The following is a 21,382-nucleotide window of genomic DNA, read 5'->3' as shown; positions in this document are numbered from 1 at the left end:
GTGTTACATATATCGTAAAAGAGACTCTGCTTTTAGCGGATATTTCATATGTTTATGATATTGTGTTTTGTCGCTTATATTTTTCTGAAATAACCGATTATTTCATGAAGGAGAATTCAATCATGGGACTCATTGTTTGTGATCATATTGTTACACAGCAGACTGCCAATTATTAGACCACCACAAACGACCAAATAAAAGCCACATAATGATCCAACTAAGCATACACATTTTATACAGTGATATGTGTAACATTAGTTTCTATCTATTGACATCCACAACAAAACAAGTAATCCCTCACCGATCATTGTGAGATTACACACATCTAATGAAACACGTCACGGATGTGCCCCGTCAGTGATGTAACTCAATCAGAAGGTAGACATGAATGAAACTGATCTGATTGCACCACATCAACCTTTCCAGCATTGTGTGTTGGAGCTACACCAAAGTCAATCATCTGAAATCGATCCCGCATTCGGCTTAAGGATATTGTTATCGACATTTGACGTGCAGCACTTGGACGGCCTGCTTCTTGATGCCCAGTCAACCCTTTCCACTATTTCCTTGTACACACGAGGGACGTTAGTGTTTTTTTTATTTATATCGCAGAGAATATTACCCAGGAAGGGCATATAGAAATCAACATACATGTATGAAGGTCCATGAGAGCACAGCCAGTTGCATGTATACAGATCGACACCCATCAACTCTTGATAACGTGGATGGGGAACGTTGCAGAGCAACACACATCTTGCCATGATAACATGTCCTATGCAGTATACAAATCAAGCCGTGTGCTTAATATAACTTCACGGACGATGGATTGTTGCAGATCAACAACTATCATTCCTTGATAGCATGACTGATAGAATGTTGCCCATCAATACGTATAATACCTTGATAGCATGGCTGATAGAATGTTGCCCATCAATACGTATAATACCTTGATAGCATGGCTGATAGAATGTTGCCCATCAACAACTATCATTCCTTGATAACATGGCTGATAGAATGTTGCCCATCAACACCTATCATTCCTTGATAGCATGGCTGATAGAATGTTGCCCATCAATACGTATAATACCTTGATAGCATGGCTGATAGAATGTTGCCCATCAATACGTATAATACCTTGATAGCATGGCTGATAGAATGTTGCCCATCAACAACTATCATTCCTTGATAACATGGCTGATAGAATGTTGCCCATCAATACGTATAATACCTTGATAGCATGGCTGATAGAATGTTGCCCATCAATACGTATAATACCTTGATAGCATGGCTGATAGAATGTTGCCCATCAATATGTATAATACCTCAATCAATATGTATAAACGGGGTCTCGTCAACTACATCCGAATCACTAAGATAGTTACACGTGTTGAACGAGGTCTGATTGACTAAATCAGTACCACTAAAATGTTACACGTGTTGAACGGTGACTGGTAAAGTGCATTCGTATCACTAAGATAGTAACACGTTTGGGACGGGGTCTCGTCAACTACATCCGTATCACTATGATAGTTACATGTGTTGAACGGTGACTGGTAAAGTGCATCCGTATCACTAAGATAGTAACACGTTTGGAACGTGGTCTGTTTAACTACATCCGTATCACTAAGATAGTAACAAGTTTGGAACGGGGTCTCGTCAACTACATCCGTATCACTAAGATAGTTACACGTGTTGAACGAGGTCTGATTGACTAAATCAGTACCACTAAAATGTTACACGTGTTGAACGGTGACTGGTAAAGTGCATCCGTATCACTAAGATAGTAACACGTTTGGAACGTGGTCTGTTTAACTACATTCGTATTGCCTTTGTTGGTATTGCTAGGGTGTCTCACTTTTAAAGTTTTCAGTTACTATCATTGCTAAGATGAACCTACACGATTCCCATCAGTCATGGCGACCTGCTGTAATCTGTTGTGGGCACATCACCGACCACTTGTTACAGTTTGGTAATAGACAGTCTTTGTGATATGCCACGTATTTATACTATCATTTCTATTCTCGGATTTCATTTTTATGCAATTTGTGTGAGTGGCGGGCGTATGGTAGGACATGCTTACCCTTTTCGCGAAAACCTGGTGTCATCAATGATTTTAAGTGATCCATTCATATAATTGTCACCGCTATTTTGACTTTTACGCCCATATGGAATATGTTTCGGCGGAAAATTGAAACTAGTTAATATTTTCTATTTGGTTTCGTTAAATATTTCTCGGGTTACCAGATAATATTCTCGATTTTCCCAAACTGCTAGTGTTCATGTAGGGTATCTGGTTTCATCGTCAGTGATTTTCGAGAACACATGGTTGCATCATTGTTTGAAAGTAATATCATAAACACAGACTCATGATATAGTCGGAATCATACAATGGACTTTCAATGGACAGAGATTTCTTGTGATTATGGAAAGGGTTTTGTCGCTTTTATTTACAGTAGTTTGTGAATGTGATGCAGAATGAGTATACCAACAGGCCCGCTATGGCTAACAGGCCATATGGTCATGTGCATGTGCACATATATATGATCATGCACAGATGCATAACGAGATACATGCACATATATACATATAGATAGATAGTGCATAGATAGATACATGTATATATTCATATATACACATACATAGGCTCTTGCACATATGCATACATAGATACATGCAAACACACACACACATATCTCTCTCTCTCTCTCTCGCTCTCTCTCACTCTCTCTCTCTATATATATGTGGTGAGGTGATTATTGCGTTCAAAATTATTGCACTTATGTAACGACGTGCATGTACATGTGTGTGTGTGTGTCTGCTTGTACAAGGGCGTGCCCACTGAGGTACCATGCCGCAGTTTAACATGAATATGACACTCAAACACAATATACAGACTCTGAGTCGTCCACTCCTTGTTTTAACCCCGAGCGCCAGGTAGGATAACAACAAGTACCATCTTTTAGTGTCCTTTGGTATGACTCGGCCGGGGATCGAACCCCGGACCTTACGCTCTCCGGGTGGACGCTCTACCACTAGATCACGGAGGCGGTCCAATACATATACAGACACATATATATTTACTCATAGATATTTACATGTATATATGTACACAGACAATGAATAGATACATAGGCAAACACATGCAAATAAACACAGACAGATGCATGCTTATATACATAGATAGACACATGAATGGAAACATAGAGAGACACGCACCTGCCTACACAGACAGGGTGCCCAGGTATACACACATGCGTGTCAACATACCTGGGTAGAATGAGGAAGTATACCCTAATTATTGACACAGCCTGTTAAAACTCTGATACCAACACACTATGTTACACGTTGCTCTATAATTATACTTCGCTGGTACAGGTTTATCAGGTAATTTACTGCAATCACACTACCACATCGAGAATGCAATTGTATTGACTGCGTCAGCGCAGTTGTGGGGAACATGCCCGGCCTGCTCTCGATACGTTTGAGTGATGATCCCCATTGTATTCCGAGATTACTCGACATGTTAAACGGGTTACTTCTCGTTTTCTCCGTCACAATTCCTCGTAACTGTAATTCGGAGTCCCGTGTGTCAGAGGCTGAGGGTGTGTTTGATCAGCCATAATACATGTATACCCTAGCTACTGAAAATAAATACCCTGAATCTGAACCAGCTTATGTCGTAATATGAGTTTCTGAGCAGTATAGTAAGCTGTCAGAGGTTTTCCTATTGGAATATCCTCACAATATTTTGATTTAAATACTAGTCCAACCTGTGTCAAATTGGCAGCTTAAGAGCCTTCTCTTTCTTGCTATGTCCACGAATGTCGACGGTACTTCTGTACGAGTAAATATGTGTATAGCATAACATTAAGTTTTTGGTCAAGACGTTCCTCTCGGTTTCGTCTCTGCCAAGATATAGATCTAGATATATACCCAGACCAAAGTAGTAACCTACATCTACCTATATCCGAAACATATATTTAATCATAAACGTGACCTAGAGCTTTAGGCAGTATCTTCATCTTAATCTTAATCTACCAGTACATGTATATATAAATCAACTCCCAGGTCTAGACATAAGCACGATGCCCCGAAAACTGTATCATCTATTACTAGGATACAATTAGAGCCAAAACTATACAAATTCTGACCAACGACACAGATACAAAAAACATAATCTATGGTTTATACAGACGATGATTTAAAATGTAAAATGGTCTAGGTTAAAAGTACGTATGTCGTACAAGGTGTCCCGCTTCCTAATGACCGTACTCCAGCTTTCACGAGAAACACATATATACCTTTCGTCACATTAACGATGTTAACACAGAATTAACAGAAATAGAACAATCTAAACCATGATGGTTAAGTGTAAGGAATGTCGTGGATCTCACCTGGGCCTTTAGGTAAACAACCCTTGATATAACGTATGTAGGAGACCCGCTCACAGCCAACTGATGGTGGTTAAACCCAGTCAGATAGCTCAGCCGCTTGCACACAATCTACCTCCGGAAGGTAGGAGGCGGAGCGGCACATCCTCAATGCTCAAACCGGTTATATCGGCCGACTGGTCATGCAAGACGGGTGGTGAAAGTGTCGTGGATATGTGTATTCTGGGTTGCAGTTGCGTGGTCCCCTATTGTGAAGTGACTGATGTTTATTTTCATTGCGTTCTTTCTACATTGTGCTTCTTCCAACTAGTTAATAATCTCAACAGTAAAATGTGGAATGTTTGTATAGAGTGCACATGGTGGCTGTCTAATCTGCTAAGGAATGTGTAAACTACAGTAAACTACGGATATAACGAACTCAACGGGACTGCTAATTTTAGTTCGTCATAGCCGTTGTTCGTTATACAGCATATATACAGAAAATAATCGGGGGGAAAAGTAAGTTCGTTATATCCGTCAGTTTGTTATAAGCGTGTTCTTTATAAACGTAGTTTACTGTATGTAACTCTCTTGATGTTGGGGACGTTTTACTTTCTGTTCAAATGTAAAGCTTTTCTCCAGTAGCAAATTATATACATTCCCAAAGCAATCTATGAATGGTAATATATGTACACATTAAAAAAATTGTTATCATCCGATAAATATTTTTGTAAAGAATCTTATAAATTTATTAACGTATTGTTTAAACATGTTGCCGCTGAAACATAATTTCCAGTCCTGCCATATTCGTTGTAGTATAACTAAATGTATGATCATGTACCACCGTTGGTGGGTTTTCGAGTAATGAATTGAAAGAGACAATCATTATGTAATACCAGTGTTATCTGCACAGTATTGATCACACATGTGGTACATGCTTCAATGTTTTTGACAAAATGATTCGGATCAACAAATATGTAAATGTTTTTTCCATCATACTGTCTGTGTTTAAGGGTATAAGGATATGCGTTGACCCTGATCATGAAATCCTAACATAGTGAAAGAATGTTTGTTTGTTTATTGATAAACTAAGTAGTATTCCAGCTATACGACGGCGGTCTGTATATAATCGAGTCTGGACCAGATAATCCAGTGACTGACATCTTGGACATCGATCTACGCAAATGGGATACGATGACAAGTCAGTAAGGCTGACCACCCGATCGCGTTAGACGCCTCTTACGACAAGCATGGTTTGCTAAAGATCAATTCTAACCTGGCTGGTCTCGGGGACTTCAGGACATATGTATGCTATAATAAAAATGATAATACTACAGAGTTATAACTGTACATGAATAGTAACATGAACACTAGAATTCGAGGAAAAGTATGAATACTCGAAGTATCAATGTAAAATTACTAGAAAATGTAAGAATGTTCGAAAATGTAAACACCCTGATATTGTAGGAATACTACAAAAAAAGTTACAATACGTTTCGACCGAGTGTAAATAAAAGCGACAAAATGAATCCTTTATATCTTATGAGTCCATTTTACGATTCCGATTATAGCATGATCATGTGTTTATGAATCAATATCAAATAGTAATGAAACAGGGTTTTCGCCAAAAGTAAGACCGACTGATCATTTGTTAAAATGCATGCAGAACACATAGAGCAAGTTTCTATGAAAGGACGAATTACTGAAATTCCATCACTTTTCAGTGTGTGCAAGGCATATGTCAGAACAGGTTTTGGGATACGGGGTGATTGCGCCGTCATACATTTTCACACTGTACGTGTCCTTGCCTGTTTTAAAGGAGTTTCTAAACCATAGAACGAACTGACGATTTATGCCGTGCCCCATGTGTGGAGCGCAGCGAGAGGGTGACAGGCGGAATATCAGGGCAATGTAGGGCGTGTAAGGGTTTAAAAGACAGGTCATGCTCTGATTGTGCTGGTATTCCCAGTAGGGTGGGTCATACCCCGAGTATAATGGGGCGAGTATATTCAGCCGGTTGGGCCACGACGTCGACTGTGTGAAATACGGGTGGATATTCAGGTTTTCAATGCGATATGTTCTGTGGGTGTGGTCTACCCACGCACGGGCCGATCCTCTTACAACTGTTGGATGACCATGTTAAGGGGTGGGGGTGATAGATAGTGTAGGAATGTGGAGGATGCATGTATATGTATGGTTGATATATATTTATAAACAGACAGACAGAGAGACAGACAGACAGAAAGAACGAACGAACGAACGAACGAACGAACGACATTTAATCCGGACTTTGTTACCTTAATGCTTGCCAACAACCAACCAACCCCCACCCCCACCCCACCACCACCCCAGTTGGTGTACTTCATTTAACTTTGATTAATGCAGCACGTCTATGAACAGTTGTGTTGTTACCTAATATGTCCGAACGTGCTGTAGACAATTCACTAATGAAACCTCTGCAGGACAGCAATACAACATTGTTGGTTTTGGCTTGTGAAACTATGCCAACAACTCGACAGCATTCAGGCAGTCAATGTCGCCTTCCGCGGGTACAACGTATCCACCCTTCCTGAAACCCCTATGGATTGTCTATTACTGTCGATTTGTTATCAATCTGGCAAACACACACACCTTATAACATTAATTAAACAATCTTCATAAGTCTTTATGACGTAGCCAAGGATACTCGACACGATACCCCAAATGGATATCTACCAAAACGTGTACAAAGAGAACATTCCAGGAAGTCTGTAATTGAGAAATATGCGTCTGATGTATATTGCCTATATGGTTTTATTACACAGACAATCCCCTCTCATGTACTGGAAAAACAAGTACTCAGCAAAGGCAAATCAAACGCACGTCCCACCAACGTACCAGGAGATAGTTTACTGGATACACAAAGAGGTAATGATCTTTTGACCCTAATCTATGCAAAAATGATGGAAATGCGGGATTCTGCGAGCGAACATAATGCCTGTCTGGACAGAAGAATTGAAGAACTACACAACAGATTCGACACTGAACTCAGGAATATGAAGCGGACCATCGAAGAGAAGAACAGCGACCTAATAACAGCGTCAAGGGAGATAGAAAGGTCTAAAAACGTAGAGCTCAAGCTACGTGGAGACGTACGGATACTAGTCTCTCAAATAGACATAGTAAACACTCGCAACAAGCTTATGTACTCTGAGTCAGTTAGAAGTCCCCCGCTGCTCAGAACTGTGAGTTCCAGCGCACAACCAGGACATGAGGCTGACAGTGTTCTGACCAGAACAGCAGAGACCAACAAAACAAAAACTCCAAGTGTTGTGGACATTACTATTAACCACGAGAGGAATACTATTGGAGACAACACCGAGAACGACGAGGGCGGCGACAGTGACACTATATGTACAAGTCCTACTCAACATGACAGAGTCAGCGATGACCATATCAGGGATGTTGGATATGATGACGTTAGCCATAAACAACACGAAGACAATGCTCAGAGATCTGTGAGATTCGACAGTGAATGGTCCAGAGCTTTTAGAGGTGTTTCACCAAAATTTAAAACAAAAAGGTTTGTGCTATCGTATGTTAGAGCGGATAAACCACTAAAGACAGTGCAAGATGCCATATGTGAATATGCTAAACAACGTGGCGTCCATGTGAGTTACGTTCGTTTGCTGAGGCACTGGGAAGGCTACAATCCCACCTACACACTGAGAGTGAACATTGACAGTAGGACAGCAGAACAAGTTAGTGAGAATGAAGATTTCTGGCCGCCAAATGTAAGATGTCGGGAATGGATACCACAGTCACACAGAAACAGCAATGGTGCACGCTAACTCGTCTAACATGATAGCATTGAACACTTGCCTAATACTTATTACCATGCTAAGTATAGGAACATGGAATGTAAGAGGTGTACTGTATTGTCGACAGTACTTACAGAAACTAGCGAGTGACTGATGCCCTTGCAGTGTGTGAACACTGGTTGAACGATAGAACGCAGAGCTGGTTTGACTGTCTAAATGATAAGTTTGACGTCGCGGCTAAGGTTAAGGCTAACCAGCGAGGATGTAGAGGGGAAGGCGGTGTGGCAATTTTAGTTAACAAAAATATGTACAGGTACACTGATATATGTGAATGTGAGTATGATAGTGTTGTAGCTGTGAGACTTTCCCGTCCCCAGTGTGCTGACATGTATGTAGTGTGTGCTCTGCTCCCCTCCACTAATCACAACACAGCAGTGTATGAGGAGAGTGTCAAGGAAGTGTTCGACGTGGTTGATGAGCTATCAGAAAGCAGTTATGTTGTTCTTTGTGGAGATTTTAATACAGATCTTGTAAATTACCCAGCATCCCCTCGCTCCACTGTACTGCAGTCATACTTGGATACAAGAAACATGATACCATCATACAACTGTGGTGTCACTCTAGGTCATCTCAAGACATGGTGCAACAAGGCTGGAACACAGTCATCTCTGATTGATTATATTTTCTTGCCAGATGCTCTTCAATCATCTGTGCTGACGACCTCTGTCAATAACAACATCGATTTCGAGATATCGGATCATTCACCAGTAGTGGTATCATTCCTTAGCGATGCGTTCTTAACAGAGCAAAAGCTATGGACTCCCCCAACTTACAAATGGCAGAAGGCGAATGGCCTTGAACTGAAGATGTACTCATCTGAAGTTAACAAAATACTTGGTGACACCCTTCCAGACGTTACACATGCTGACAGCGATATGGTGGAATATTACTTTGATGCTATAGTGAGCTCTCTCCACACGGACCGCCTCGGTGGTCTAGTGGTAGAGCGTCCGCCCGGAGAGCGGAAGGTCCAGGGTTCGATCCCGGGCCGCGTCATACAATAAGACGTTAAAAGATTGTACTTGTTGGGACCCTGTCTGGCGCTCGGCATTAAGGGGCTAAAACAAGGACTGGTCGGCTCGGAGTCAGTATACTGTGTCTGAGTGGGGTATTCATGTTAAACTGCGGCATGGTATCTCAGTGAGCTAGCACTATAAATCGGCATCAGTCCGGACTAGTACAAGCAGCCACACACACACATACACGTGCATGCACGTCGCTATATAAGTGCAATAACCTTGGACGCGACGTTAAACCCAATTTCACCTCACCTCTCCACACGTCAACAGCAATGTACATCCCCACAGGACACTACAGACCATACCTTCGACCCTATTGGAGAGGATCTAGTCTAGACTACTACCACTACCAGATGCGTCATGCTAGACGACAATGGATATCTCAAGGTAAACCTAGAGGAGATGCACATGGCTCTTATAAACAGTATAAAGCAGCTAAATGCAACTTCCGTCGACAGAAAAGAAAAGCCGAACGGCAATGGGACAGACACAAGTATACAGAGCTGAACTCTGCCTGTGAAGTGGACATTGGTGAATTTTATAGAACTGTCAGGAAACAGAGGAAGACTAATGTAACACGTACATCTCTACAGTATAAAGACAAGACGGTCAGCACACCCGAGGACATCTGCAATATGTGGACTGATTACTACGGAGATCTGCTGTCTCCTCTCGGTAGGCCCGAGTTTGAAACGGACTTTTATGAGGAAACAAAATCAAAGGTTTGTGATATAGCAAACAGTAACATATCTGAGAACGATCCAATCCTGTCGACAAGTATTACATCTAATGAAGTGAAATCAACCATTAAGAGGCTGAAAAAGAATAAGTCTCCTGGACCAGACTGTATTACTGTAGAACACCTCTGTAATGCTGACAATCTTCTGTTTAAACATCTGGCACACCTCTACAATATGATGATCAGTACTTGTTACACGCCTGTCATGATGAGAACTGGAACTATTATTCCCATCTACAAAGGGAATAATAAAGATAAATGCAACCCAGCTAATTATCGCGGTATCACTCTAACATCCGTGATTGGGAAGGGATTTGAGAGGCTGTTGCTAGACAGACTGGAGTCCTACATCAAATCTATTAACCCTGATTTCCCACATCGTCTCCAGTGCGGCTTCCGGAAAGAGCATATGGCGCCAGTGTTGCTACATATGTGTTAAAAGAGGCTATTTCCTATTATCAAGATAGACACTCTAATAAATATGTTGCCTTTCTGGATAACGAAAAGGCCTTCGACAGGATATGGCATGAGGGGCTGCAAATGAAACTATACAATCTTGGTGTGAAAGGCCGTGCATGGCACATTATCCGTCAATCTTACCAAGAAGCAAGTGCTTGTGTTAAATACAATGGGAGCACAGGTGATTTGTTCAATGTTCAACAAGGAGAAGGACAAGGTCGTGTGCTCTCAGCATGGATGTTTCTAGTCTATATTAATGACCTGATATCTCAGCTTGATAATCTACAATGTGGACTAATTGTTGGTAAGGAGCACATCCCAACGGTAGTACTGGCTGATGACACTACTGTTGTGAGTACGAGTGTACATGGACTGAATATGTCTCTTGATACTATCCACCAGTATGCTCGGCGCTGGAGACTGACATATAACGCCAATAAAAGCTGTGTCTTATCTTTTTGCAATAACAGAAGACATTGTAATAGACCTGTGTTCAGAATTGGAGATGTGACAATGAAGATCCAAAGCAGTACGATTTATGCCGGCTCTCTGATACACACGGAAAAAGCAAGTGAACGAACTACTAGGGCTTGTGCTAAGGCGCGGCAGACAATCAACTCCTTAAGAAATGTTGGTCTTAGAGCTGGAGGATTGAGCCCAGTATCTTCATCGAATATCTGGCAACGAGTGATCTTCCCCACTGCCTTCTATGCATGTGAGCTCTGGCCTAATATCAACAACCGTGAGATCAGTGAGATGGAAACCCTACAGCGCTACTTTGCACGACGAGTCCAAAACCTTCACAGGAGATCCTCTACAGCTGCTACAACTCAGGTTCTAGGATTGTGGTCAATCCTGGGCAAGGTGGAGAAAATGAAGCTTCTCTTTCTAGGACGACTCTGTAGAGCAGCAGGCACAACCATTATGAAGCCGATTTTTTATCTCAGACTATCCCAGTATGTCACCACGATCTCACACAGTGCCAGATCCATAACACATGATCTACTGAATGTGGCTCAAAAGTATGGATTCTCAGGCGTCTTAGATAAACTAATCAACTCTGGGGAATTTCCATCTAAGAGTGTATGGAAGAGCATGGTACAACGAGCTATTAGTGAGTCTGAAAAAAATATGAATTGGAGAAATACTTTGCAACAACGTCCAGACATGCATAGGTTTAGTGCTATCCACACCCGCCTTGCCCCACATCGTCTCTGGTCTCTGTGTGTATGGTATGGTATTGCCCCCCCCCCCCCCCCCCCCCCCCCCCCCTGTATATGCTCTTGTAAAGCTCGGCATATTACCTGTAACGTCTGGACTGTGTCTTATCTGTAACTATGAATGTGATGACATTGTTAAGCACCAATTGCTTTACTGTGATGGCCTAATGAAACAGAGAAATGTGCTTAGTGAGTCTCTATTTGACAATGTTAGCCTTGAAACATATCTCAGACTTGAGGACACGTCTAGTGATGCCGTCAAGATTCTGACATACCTCGGTGCTATTACAGATGTGGTCCAAGACATGACACTTGACAGCTGGGCAACATTCATGAGTATCGTGGCTAAACATGTCAGCTCATGGAACTTAACATCCATATTGTATTTGTGAAGCTATGTCACACATCATGTAAATGTAGTTTCACGCATCACTTCATTACTGCTTACCCAGCTCAATCTGTTGAACTTACATGTATTTTGTCATTGCCGTTGTCAAATAATGTAATGTAATTGTATGTACTACTCTCCAAATCATTAGGGGAAATAAAGAGCATTCATTCATTCATTCATTCATACGCATCCATTTATATGATAAAGATAACCATAACGGGCTGGCAAACAAACAAACAAACAAACAAACAAACAAACAAACAAACAATAAGTAATGTAAATGAATGAACCAACCAGCCGTCGAAAGAACGAACGAACGAACGAACGAACGACATTTAATCCGGACTTTGTTACCTTAATGCTTGCCAACAACCAACCCACCCCCCACCCCCACCCCACCACCACCACCACCCCAGTTGGTGTACTTCATTTAACTTTGATTAATGCAGCACGTCTATGAACAGTTGTGTTTGTTACCTAACATGTCCGAACGTGCTGTAGACAATTCACTAATGAAACCTCTGCAGGACAGCAATACAACATTGTTGGTTTTGGCTTGTGAAACTATGCCAACAACTCGACAGCATTCACGCAGTCAATGTCGCCTTCCGCGGGTACAACGTATCCACCCTTCCTGAAACCCCTATGGATTGTCTATTGCTGTCGATGTGTTATCAATCTGGCAAACACACACACCTTATAACATTAATTAAACAATCTTCACAGCATTCAACAGAAGACATTAACTCAAACATTAAACACAAGTCAGAGGTATATTATAAATCAGATCGGATAATAAATCAAATAATTTCTTACCCGGAGTACCTTTGCTCTGTTGTGTTGATGGGAAGCCGTAGCCTAGTAGAGGCCCACAATACGTCGTACAGCTCGGGTCGATACAAGACGTATATATTATTCATGCAAGATTTAACAGCCAGAGTGTTGTTGACAGCGAACGCCATACGGGCCTGCACACAAGACTCGGCTAAACCACGGTAAATTCACGCTTCGTCGAGAACCGGTTGCACAATAGTGCTCTTCTAGCTTGGAAGTGTTGAAGCATAACTGGTTTTACCATCCGTTTGGCTCTAATGAAATCTAACCTTGGTGATGAATTGGGTGGTAGGATTGTTAACAGGGACTATTTCGCGAGTGAGTGAGTTGGGTGTAAAGCCGCGTTTAATATTATTCCAGTCATATCACGGCGTGTCAGCTTAATGTGGAAGGAAAGCCCGAAGTGATGAAGGTCTCAGACGTTTACCACTTCGGTGAAACCCACGAGCACGGGTATGGTGCTGACAAACCTAGAAACATAATCGGTGCGAACCGGGATTCGAACCCACAATCATAGGTTTCTAGCGCAACTCTGCACAGCGAATCGCGGCGCCTTAGACGACTTGGCCACCCATGCCCCCGGGGACTATTTGGTTGTGGTGGTTGTGTGGTGGAGGGACCTATTACCTATGTAATATATTTCTACCAAGATTTCAAAGAGCGTCATATGACTCTTGCTCAGAAGTTGTTTGATCAAGGCCTTCAGTAAAGCTTTCAAAAAGTTTTATGGTAGACATGTCGAGGACATTTCTAAATTTGACGCATCAGTGACAAAAATGATGTCCGATGCAATTCCCTATTTGACATGTGCCGAATGTTCCCATGTTTTCTTAAAACAACCCGATTAATTAACAATACGATCAAATAGAAACACTATAAAAGTCACTGCTTAATCTGGAACGGACATTAAAATGAATAAAGTTTAATCTTTTTCAGCACACTGCGTTACCACGGCCTGTACATTAGATTATATATGCTGTTACAATTTTTCAAGTAAACAGTTGACTAGCCTTTGCATGTGTTTGTGTCGGATGCCGCCAGTTGGGCAGGATACGCTAAAATGTTCCCGAAAACCCGGTGTCATCATTATTTGATTAGTATGTCAGTTAACACCGTTGAGCTTGTCTTGGGTGGGTCCTGAGTAGGACCTATATATCTACCAACACGACTACCCGGACCCGTGGTTAGTCACGTGATATGTTGTTTTATGACACTTACTATAGCTCAGTGGTTACACTACCAGTCGCTATTGTTCGCATTTCTTTCTGACGATGCACAAATTCCCTTTGACTTGTATATGTTGGAGTTAATATCAAGGTTCAGTAAACTTCAGTGAACGCATGACCTGATTGTCTGATACATGTATCTTTATAGTATTAGCCAAGGCCTCGGTAAAACAATTACCAATCAGACATTTTGTTCCCTACTCTTGAAACTTGCAGTGGGTACCCGGGTAGGGTCGGGTAATAGGGGGTCGGGTACCCGGGTAGTAAATTTGGACTCGTCCCAGCCCGAGTTGTCTAGGTTGGTTGGTGTTAAGAGTAGCAGAGCCGACCATTAACAGATCCTTTGTTATCTAGGCGGGATGAGTTACCTCCCTTGAAGTAATGTACCATTACAGTCGCATCAAGCAGTTGCATTCCTTATGGCTTCTCTGATGGTTACGAGTTACTTCTATCTGCTTCCAAACCGAACATCTGTGTGACATCGTTTGGCTTGTACTTTCTTTTTTTTGCATGTTGAAACACAACGAATTTGGATTCAAAATCAATTTGGAAATACAAATATAGTACAACTATTTCGGTTTATAATTTCATACAAAACATGTACATCTGTGAATAATCTCCTTTGCACACACAGCACAAGGGCTTATTGGGTCATCTCGTCATATTCAATTCATGGACAGACAATCATATCGTAGACAACTGACATTTGAACTATTTAAAATAGTTCAACAGACTCATATCTCAAGCAATCGAGGGGCGGTCGGGTAGCCTAGTGGTTAAAGCGTTAGCCCGTCACGCCGAAGACCCGGGTTCGATTCCCGACATGGACACAATGTGTGAAGCCCATTTCTGGTGTCCCACGCCGTGATATTTCTGGAATATTGCTTAAAGCGGCATAAAACCATACTCACTCACTCAAGCAATTGATGGGACATGTTGATAAGCGTATTTTACAGACGCTTCAAATTTAGGTTTTCGATGAAAGTTAAAGGCAGTTCCATTGATATAGTCACGTACACTTTCATTCCCTTATTTCTTTCCGCCTTCATCCGTTTGAATTATTGAGTCACTTATAAAACAGATTAAGTACCTCCAACACATGTCTTGATTGTCTGTTAAAATGCGGTGTCTCAAAACACTGTATTATACGTGTCAGGGACCACGAATCCCTTTTACAATATTGAAAAAAAGTAAATTAATGTCAATACAAATGAAGGACAAAATATGGCATATATTAATTCAAGGCAATCGAATTAAATCAGATCTTTTACTCGGATACACCTCTGCGTGAAGATCTAAGGACACCTCCATGGAAGGTTGAATCAGGCGAACGCCTAACGACCTTTAAGCCACCCCCACCCACCACCCCCTCCCTACTCCCCCACCCCTCCCCATCCCTACCCCCGCCCCCTCCCCCTCCCTACCCCCCACCCAACCTCCACCCCACACCCCCAGTCTAAATGATGTATGCGAGGGTTCATGATACAATCAGAGCGTAAGCTTTCTAAAACTATTTGGCTTAATTTCACTTACTCCTAGATTCGAAAATTGAGAGCTTAGCAAAAAACCCACCGCAGAAATATACCCCTTTTTGTTATAGCGGTCAGAAACTACAGAATATGAATTCGGAACTCCCCGATTATAGTAGTTTTAGAGATACAGAAATCAGATATGTTTGCCTGAATGCTTCGTTCACTCGTACCCATAATTTAGGAGCCTCGGCGCATATTTGCTGGATAAAACGTTGACCTACTGTGACTTTAAGAAACATTATACATGTATGTTATCTCACATTACTTAAAATATTTTTAAAAATATTTTTGCAACTGTTCGCAAGATCAATGTTCTAAAGTTGCATCTTTTCACACACACACCCTCCCAAGCTACGGTTCTGTATATGTCCTATTCTTCGATGTAACTCTGCAAACAGAAGCTGATGATGAACGACAGTGGGACGCTGATATGCCATCAATGACATGGTGTACGCACGGTATTGTATCCTCATCATATCTATCTCCTTATTTTTTAAATAAGGAGTCACCGCCGCATATTTGAAATTTTTTAGAAGTGTAGTGTGCGAGTAAATGGTATGTTTATATCTCATATTGCTGTTTATCGTGCCTTGAAGCAAGGATGCTTACAGTCTCGGTTTTGTCATCAGAGACTTTATTGATGTCATGATTGATCCCCAAATTAGCATTAATTTTTTGTGGTGCCATTATTTCCGCCTTAGCATATGCCGATGATAATATTAATTTATTGACAGAATCTGAAGATGACTTGAAGAAATTGCTACACATTTTAAATAAGAGGTATGAAACTATGAAAAGTCTCATATTGTACATTTTAGAAATCCTTGTGTGCCAAGGGTGAGTATGGTTTTACGCCGCTTTTAGCACTATTCAAGCAATATCACGGCGGGGGACACCAGAAATGGGCTTCACACATTGTGCCCATGTCGGGAATCGAACCCGGGTCTTCGGCGTGACGAGCGAACGCTTTAACCACTAGGCTACCCGACCGCCCCTGTGTGCCAAGAACACAGAGCAGTTTATTGTTGCTGGTTCGGCTTCAGATTAAACATGCAGGGGTAAATCGCTGACTGAGCATGCACATCTTGATTTCAACGCAATGTCAAGGCTGTGGCAATCTCAGCTGACAGAGATTTAGGCCTTTTTATCTCCAAATTTAAGACAATCGGATGTGTGCTTTGCAACACTTCAAGTTTTATATGACACTATTGTGTCGTCATTTCTTAGTTACGGCGCGTCTGTAAGGGGTAATCGTGTCTGATGTATCTGCAGTTAATGCACTTTACCACCAGGCTATCAGGTGTTTTTTTCGGTATGTGCAGATATGCACCTAATCTAGCTCTATATAGAGACACAGGGTGGATACCTCCGGTTGTCAGTCAGTGGATATGTATAGCTAGACAGTGGTGTCGTTTTACAAATATGCCTGATCGATTAAATAAACATGTCTTTCTATGGGCGGAAAGGAAGGCCGCTAGTAGTAGGAATTGAAACTCACGTTTTTCGGAAAAGTTGGCCGCATTCAGCACTCAGTATATATTTAACACATCACTGTTTTAATACGACAGCTATTGCAAGCAAAATGCAGGATGTTCTTATGTAAAGGTAGCTGATAAGCTTGCAGGAACGTTTGCAGGAAAGTAAACTCCGTACATACTGGATATTTCAAGTTTGTTTTTTCTGCGAAATATATGTCAGTGGCTGTATGTCCCGTAGTAACCGTTCAGTCTTTGCCAAATTGAGATGTGGTCCTGCAGCTTTGAGACTCGAAACATGCAGATATGTTTAGTAATACTAAAATATAAAAGACAGAGTGTGTTTTATCTGTAATGATCATATTGAAGATGAAGACTATGTTTTTTTCAATTTTGCAATGTCCATTATACGATGATCTTTGATTTACCTTAATTACAAGTATAACGGCTTTAGTGCCAAACATTCTAAACCTGTTGTGCGTCGTAAATTTCACTGCCTAATCTTGATTTTTGTTATATTACAACGCAGATAGCATTTCTTATATTGAATAAATTCCTGACAACTCTATCATTTAGTTTTGTACCGGCTCTCATAACATTATATGGGAGCTGTAATATTGTTTTTCTATGTATAAGCTCCTATTGTATACTTGATTTTATTATGTAGAGCTGTAGGACGAAAATAAAATACATGTCATTCTGCTGTTAGATCCCCCGAAGACACTGGAACGATAAGATGCCACTAATGACATAATATTGTTATGTCGAATGCAAAAAACACCTGAGCACATCTTTGGCCTTTTTAAGTTTTTAAGAAGCAGTCACCCCGCACATTGAAAATGTTAAATTTGCCTCCAAGAAAGGAGAATGTTTTTCGAATGTGGTAATAAAAATAGAGTGACCACAGACGTGTACAACACTTGATCAACTGATAAATGTTAAAGTCATTTCGAGTGATATCAATGTGTGTTTTTCTACTAAAGTGGACAATGCCATGGGCCAACCCCTTTAACGTATATGTTTGAGAAAAATTTTCCTTATTATATTTCATGTTTACATTTAATTGTTTCAAACCCGTGGAATGATATGTAAGAGGTTAGATCAATGGCTATTTAATGTAGTTGTTGTTAAGTGTATTTAAACTCGTCTTTCGCTGTTTGTTTTCTCCGCAACTGATAAGAAACGGCGCGTGTCTACGTATGAGGAACGACATAGGGGACCTGGGCGTATTGACGGTTGTTATCTGACAATTTATCAACTCCATAAACCCTCTGCGCATGCCCATATCCGTCCACGTTGCAAGAAAAATAAAATAGGATAAGTTCAATTAAGTTTGATTTGATCTCTACCACACGTTCAGAATGATGTTTAAGATCGTGTTGTTATGGTTGTTGGTAGCTGGGGAGAGATGTGGAGCAACTGGTAAGTATTGATTGATTCTTCATTTGCTGTTATCAATAATTCCCATTGTTGTTAAGTGATGCACTGTTTTTGTTACTTTGTTTATGGAGAACAAAGAGGTGTTATATTATTACTATTTTGTGCGGCGACCAATATATACATATATGTCTTCAGAAATGCTACTAGAAAAGTCAAACGGGTCTTTGTGAACAGGTAATTTACACTTCAAGACAAAAGGCGACTTTGTAAAAACACACATTCGCAGTTTATAAACGCTGGTATATTTGTTGTGATAATGACAAAAAACATTCAATCCTTATGAGTTATAAATTAAGATTGAAACAGCTATTTAATGTTCTGCAATGGTTTAGACTATATGGCCTTTTCATACATGCGTGGTCTTGTACGCCATGAAACAATGTTATGCCTGCATCACGTACACGAAAAGCTATGATAAAGTCAGATATGCACAGGTGAGAAAATGTGCTATCTACATCACACTAGAAAAAGCGTTACTGATAATATCCACATTGTGGCGATACACCATATGTCTGTGTGTCAGTGTCTACATGTATTTCGTCGCTATATTTGTGATAGTGTTCCAAGGACTCTGTGTTGAGTCGTAATGCAACATTGAGGCCACACTTTGGGACGCTGTTTCACTTGAAGCGGACATTGTTCAATTGCTTCTACCTAAAAGAGGTGATGCGAAAGGAGGACCTGAAATCACATGTGTGGAAAGAGATTATTATGTGCACGATCAATAATGTTTTCGTCAACATGTCAATCTATTTTCTTATCTGTGATTCAATAGTGGGCGAGGCCCGTCAACTCATGTGGATTAAGATAGCGATTCATACGTGAACTGGACTGTTCATATTAAAACGTCAAGGGAAAAACCAATCCAATCTAAACACTAACTGATAAGCAGGATATTACTCGGCTTCTCAGTGCATGTCACGTTTCTGATTTGAATTTTATACAGTATTGATTTAATGACATTATAATGGCCAATGTTTATTTCATTTGAATTCTAGAATTTGGACATTAATCATAATTCTGTCAAAACATTTCCTCATATTAATGATAAACGACTTGTTGGGAAAGTATATTTGCCCAATATTGAATTGGACAGAAAAAAACATACAAGTAAATGGACTTTTAATTTCCCTAAAATATAAAATACCCGTCAACGCCAGAAAAAAATCAGTCACGATTATCTGACGAAACAGATTACAGTAAAGTACGGTAATAACGAACTCAAAGGGACCAGTAAATTTAGTTCGTTATAACCGTTGTTCGTTAAAAGCACATTTTAGCATGTATACAGCAAATGAACGGGACCAAAAAACAGTTCGTTATATCCGTCAGTTCGTTATAAACGTAGTTTACTGTACATTGGGCGTAAAAGAATGGATTACTGAAAATCAGTGTTGACACCAGGTGTTCGCGAAAGGGGCAATCATGTTCTGCTCTACGGGTAGCCCAGGCTACTCGCACAATTTACATAAAAGTGTAACTGTTTGTTGTATAGGTTACAGACAACTTAAAAGGCATTATTTGACATGAACCAGCACAATATGTATCCAGGAGATAGATGATCCATTGCAGGGAACAGTTCTGTTGCAGGTTTACCCTAAGGATTAAACGTTAAACGAACTGACAGTCCCGTATTACAGATCTTATAGATATGGAGACATGTCAGCATTAAGTTGATGCAGTTTGATACACTAAACCTGACGTGAGTGCAACACACAGCGTAAACGCGGTGGGCACCTGGTAATACTATATTCTCTTAAAAAAGTAGGGGTGAAGGTAAGACATAAGTTAAAGTTTCCAAAAGTGTAAGATATATCAGTTTCTAGTAATAGTTGTATGATAATAATGAATGAATTGGGAACACATTACAACCGGTGGTGACATATGACAATAGAGGTTATGACCATGAACGATCTTGAAGTGAGGTGAAATTGGGTTTAACGTCGCGTCCAAGATTATTGCACTTATATAGCGACGTGCATGCATGTGTGTGTGTGTGTGGCTGCTTGTACTAGTCCGGACTGATGCCGATTTATAGTGCTAGCCAACTGAGATACCATGCCGCAGTTTAACATAAATACCAAAACAGACACAGTATACTGACTCCGAGCCGACCAGTCCTGGTTTTAGCCCCTTAATGCCGAGCACCAGACAGGGTAACAACAAGTACCATCTTTTAACATCTTTTGGTATGACGCGGCAGGGGATCGAACCCTGGACCTTCCGCTCTCCGGGCGGACGCCCTACCACTAGACCACGGAGGCGGTCTGAACGATCTTGAAGGACGATAGGGCTTATATAGGAAATTTCAAAGTTGACATTTACAGCTCAGTAGTAGGTAATACCGCCGCGATTTGTCCAACATTCATTCACTCGACGAGGCAAACTGCGTATGAGGCTCCCAAAGGCGATTTGAGGGAGTCTGCCCCACTCATCTTGCAGCGCCTGGCCATGTTCAGCCAACATGGTCGGCGGCCTATGGCGTTGACGAACACGTATCCATATCATGGAGGTGAACATTGACGATTTGTGCACATTAAGCATGGGCATTGTCGCCTTGAAAGACAAAACTTCGACCCACACACCTTGCAAATTGGACAATAAAGCGTGTCAGTATGGTGTCCCGATAGTACTGTTAAATTACCCTTCCTTGCACAATATTGAGTGGGGTTCGCTTTGTCATAGTGATGCCACCCCTCGCCTTAACCAATCCACAGCCAAATCTGTACTGAGGTCTCAGGTTGACATTGGCTTGACGTTCATTTCGACGTCGCCAGACACGACCACGCCCGTCGAAGAAGTGTTAAATGAATCGGG

General features: G+C 41.1%; 1 protein-coding gene across 1 annotated transcript in view; it reads left to right on the top strand.

Moving 5' to 3' along the window:
* The first annotated feature begins 18,401 nt into the window (after positions 1–18,401).
* The window catches only part of LOC124111278, a 31,184-nt gene continuing 28,203 nt past the window's right edge, over positions 18,402–21,382 (top strand). Inside the window, exon 1 of the mRNA XM_046470926.2 lies at positions 18,402–18,547. Within this exon, the coding sequence (XP_046326882.2) occupies positions 18,487–18,547 (61 nt within the window). The 5' untranslated portion in view covers positions 18,402–18,486. The remainder of the gene's footprint in view (positions 18,548–21,382) is intronic.

This window comes from Haliotis rufescens, unplaced genomic scaffold, assembly GCF_023055435.1.
Source record: "Haliotis rufescens isolate VD_foot unplaced genomic scaffold, xgHalRufe1.0.p SCAF_6, whole genome shotgun sequence".
In the NCBI taxonomy this organism is placed as follows: domain Eukaryota; kingdom Metazoa; phylum Mollusca; class Gastropoda; order Lepetellida; family Haliotidae; genus Haliotis; species Haliotis rufescens.
Note: the sequence above shows the minus strand (reverse complement) of the source record. Positions and strands in the feature narration are given on the sequence as shown.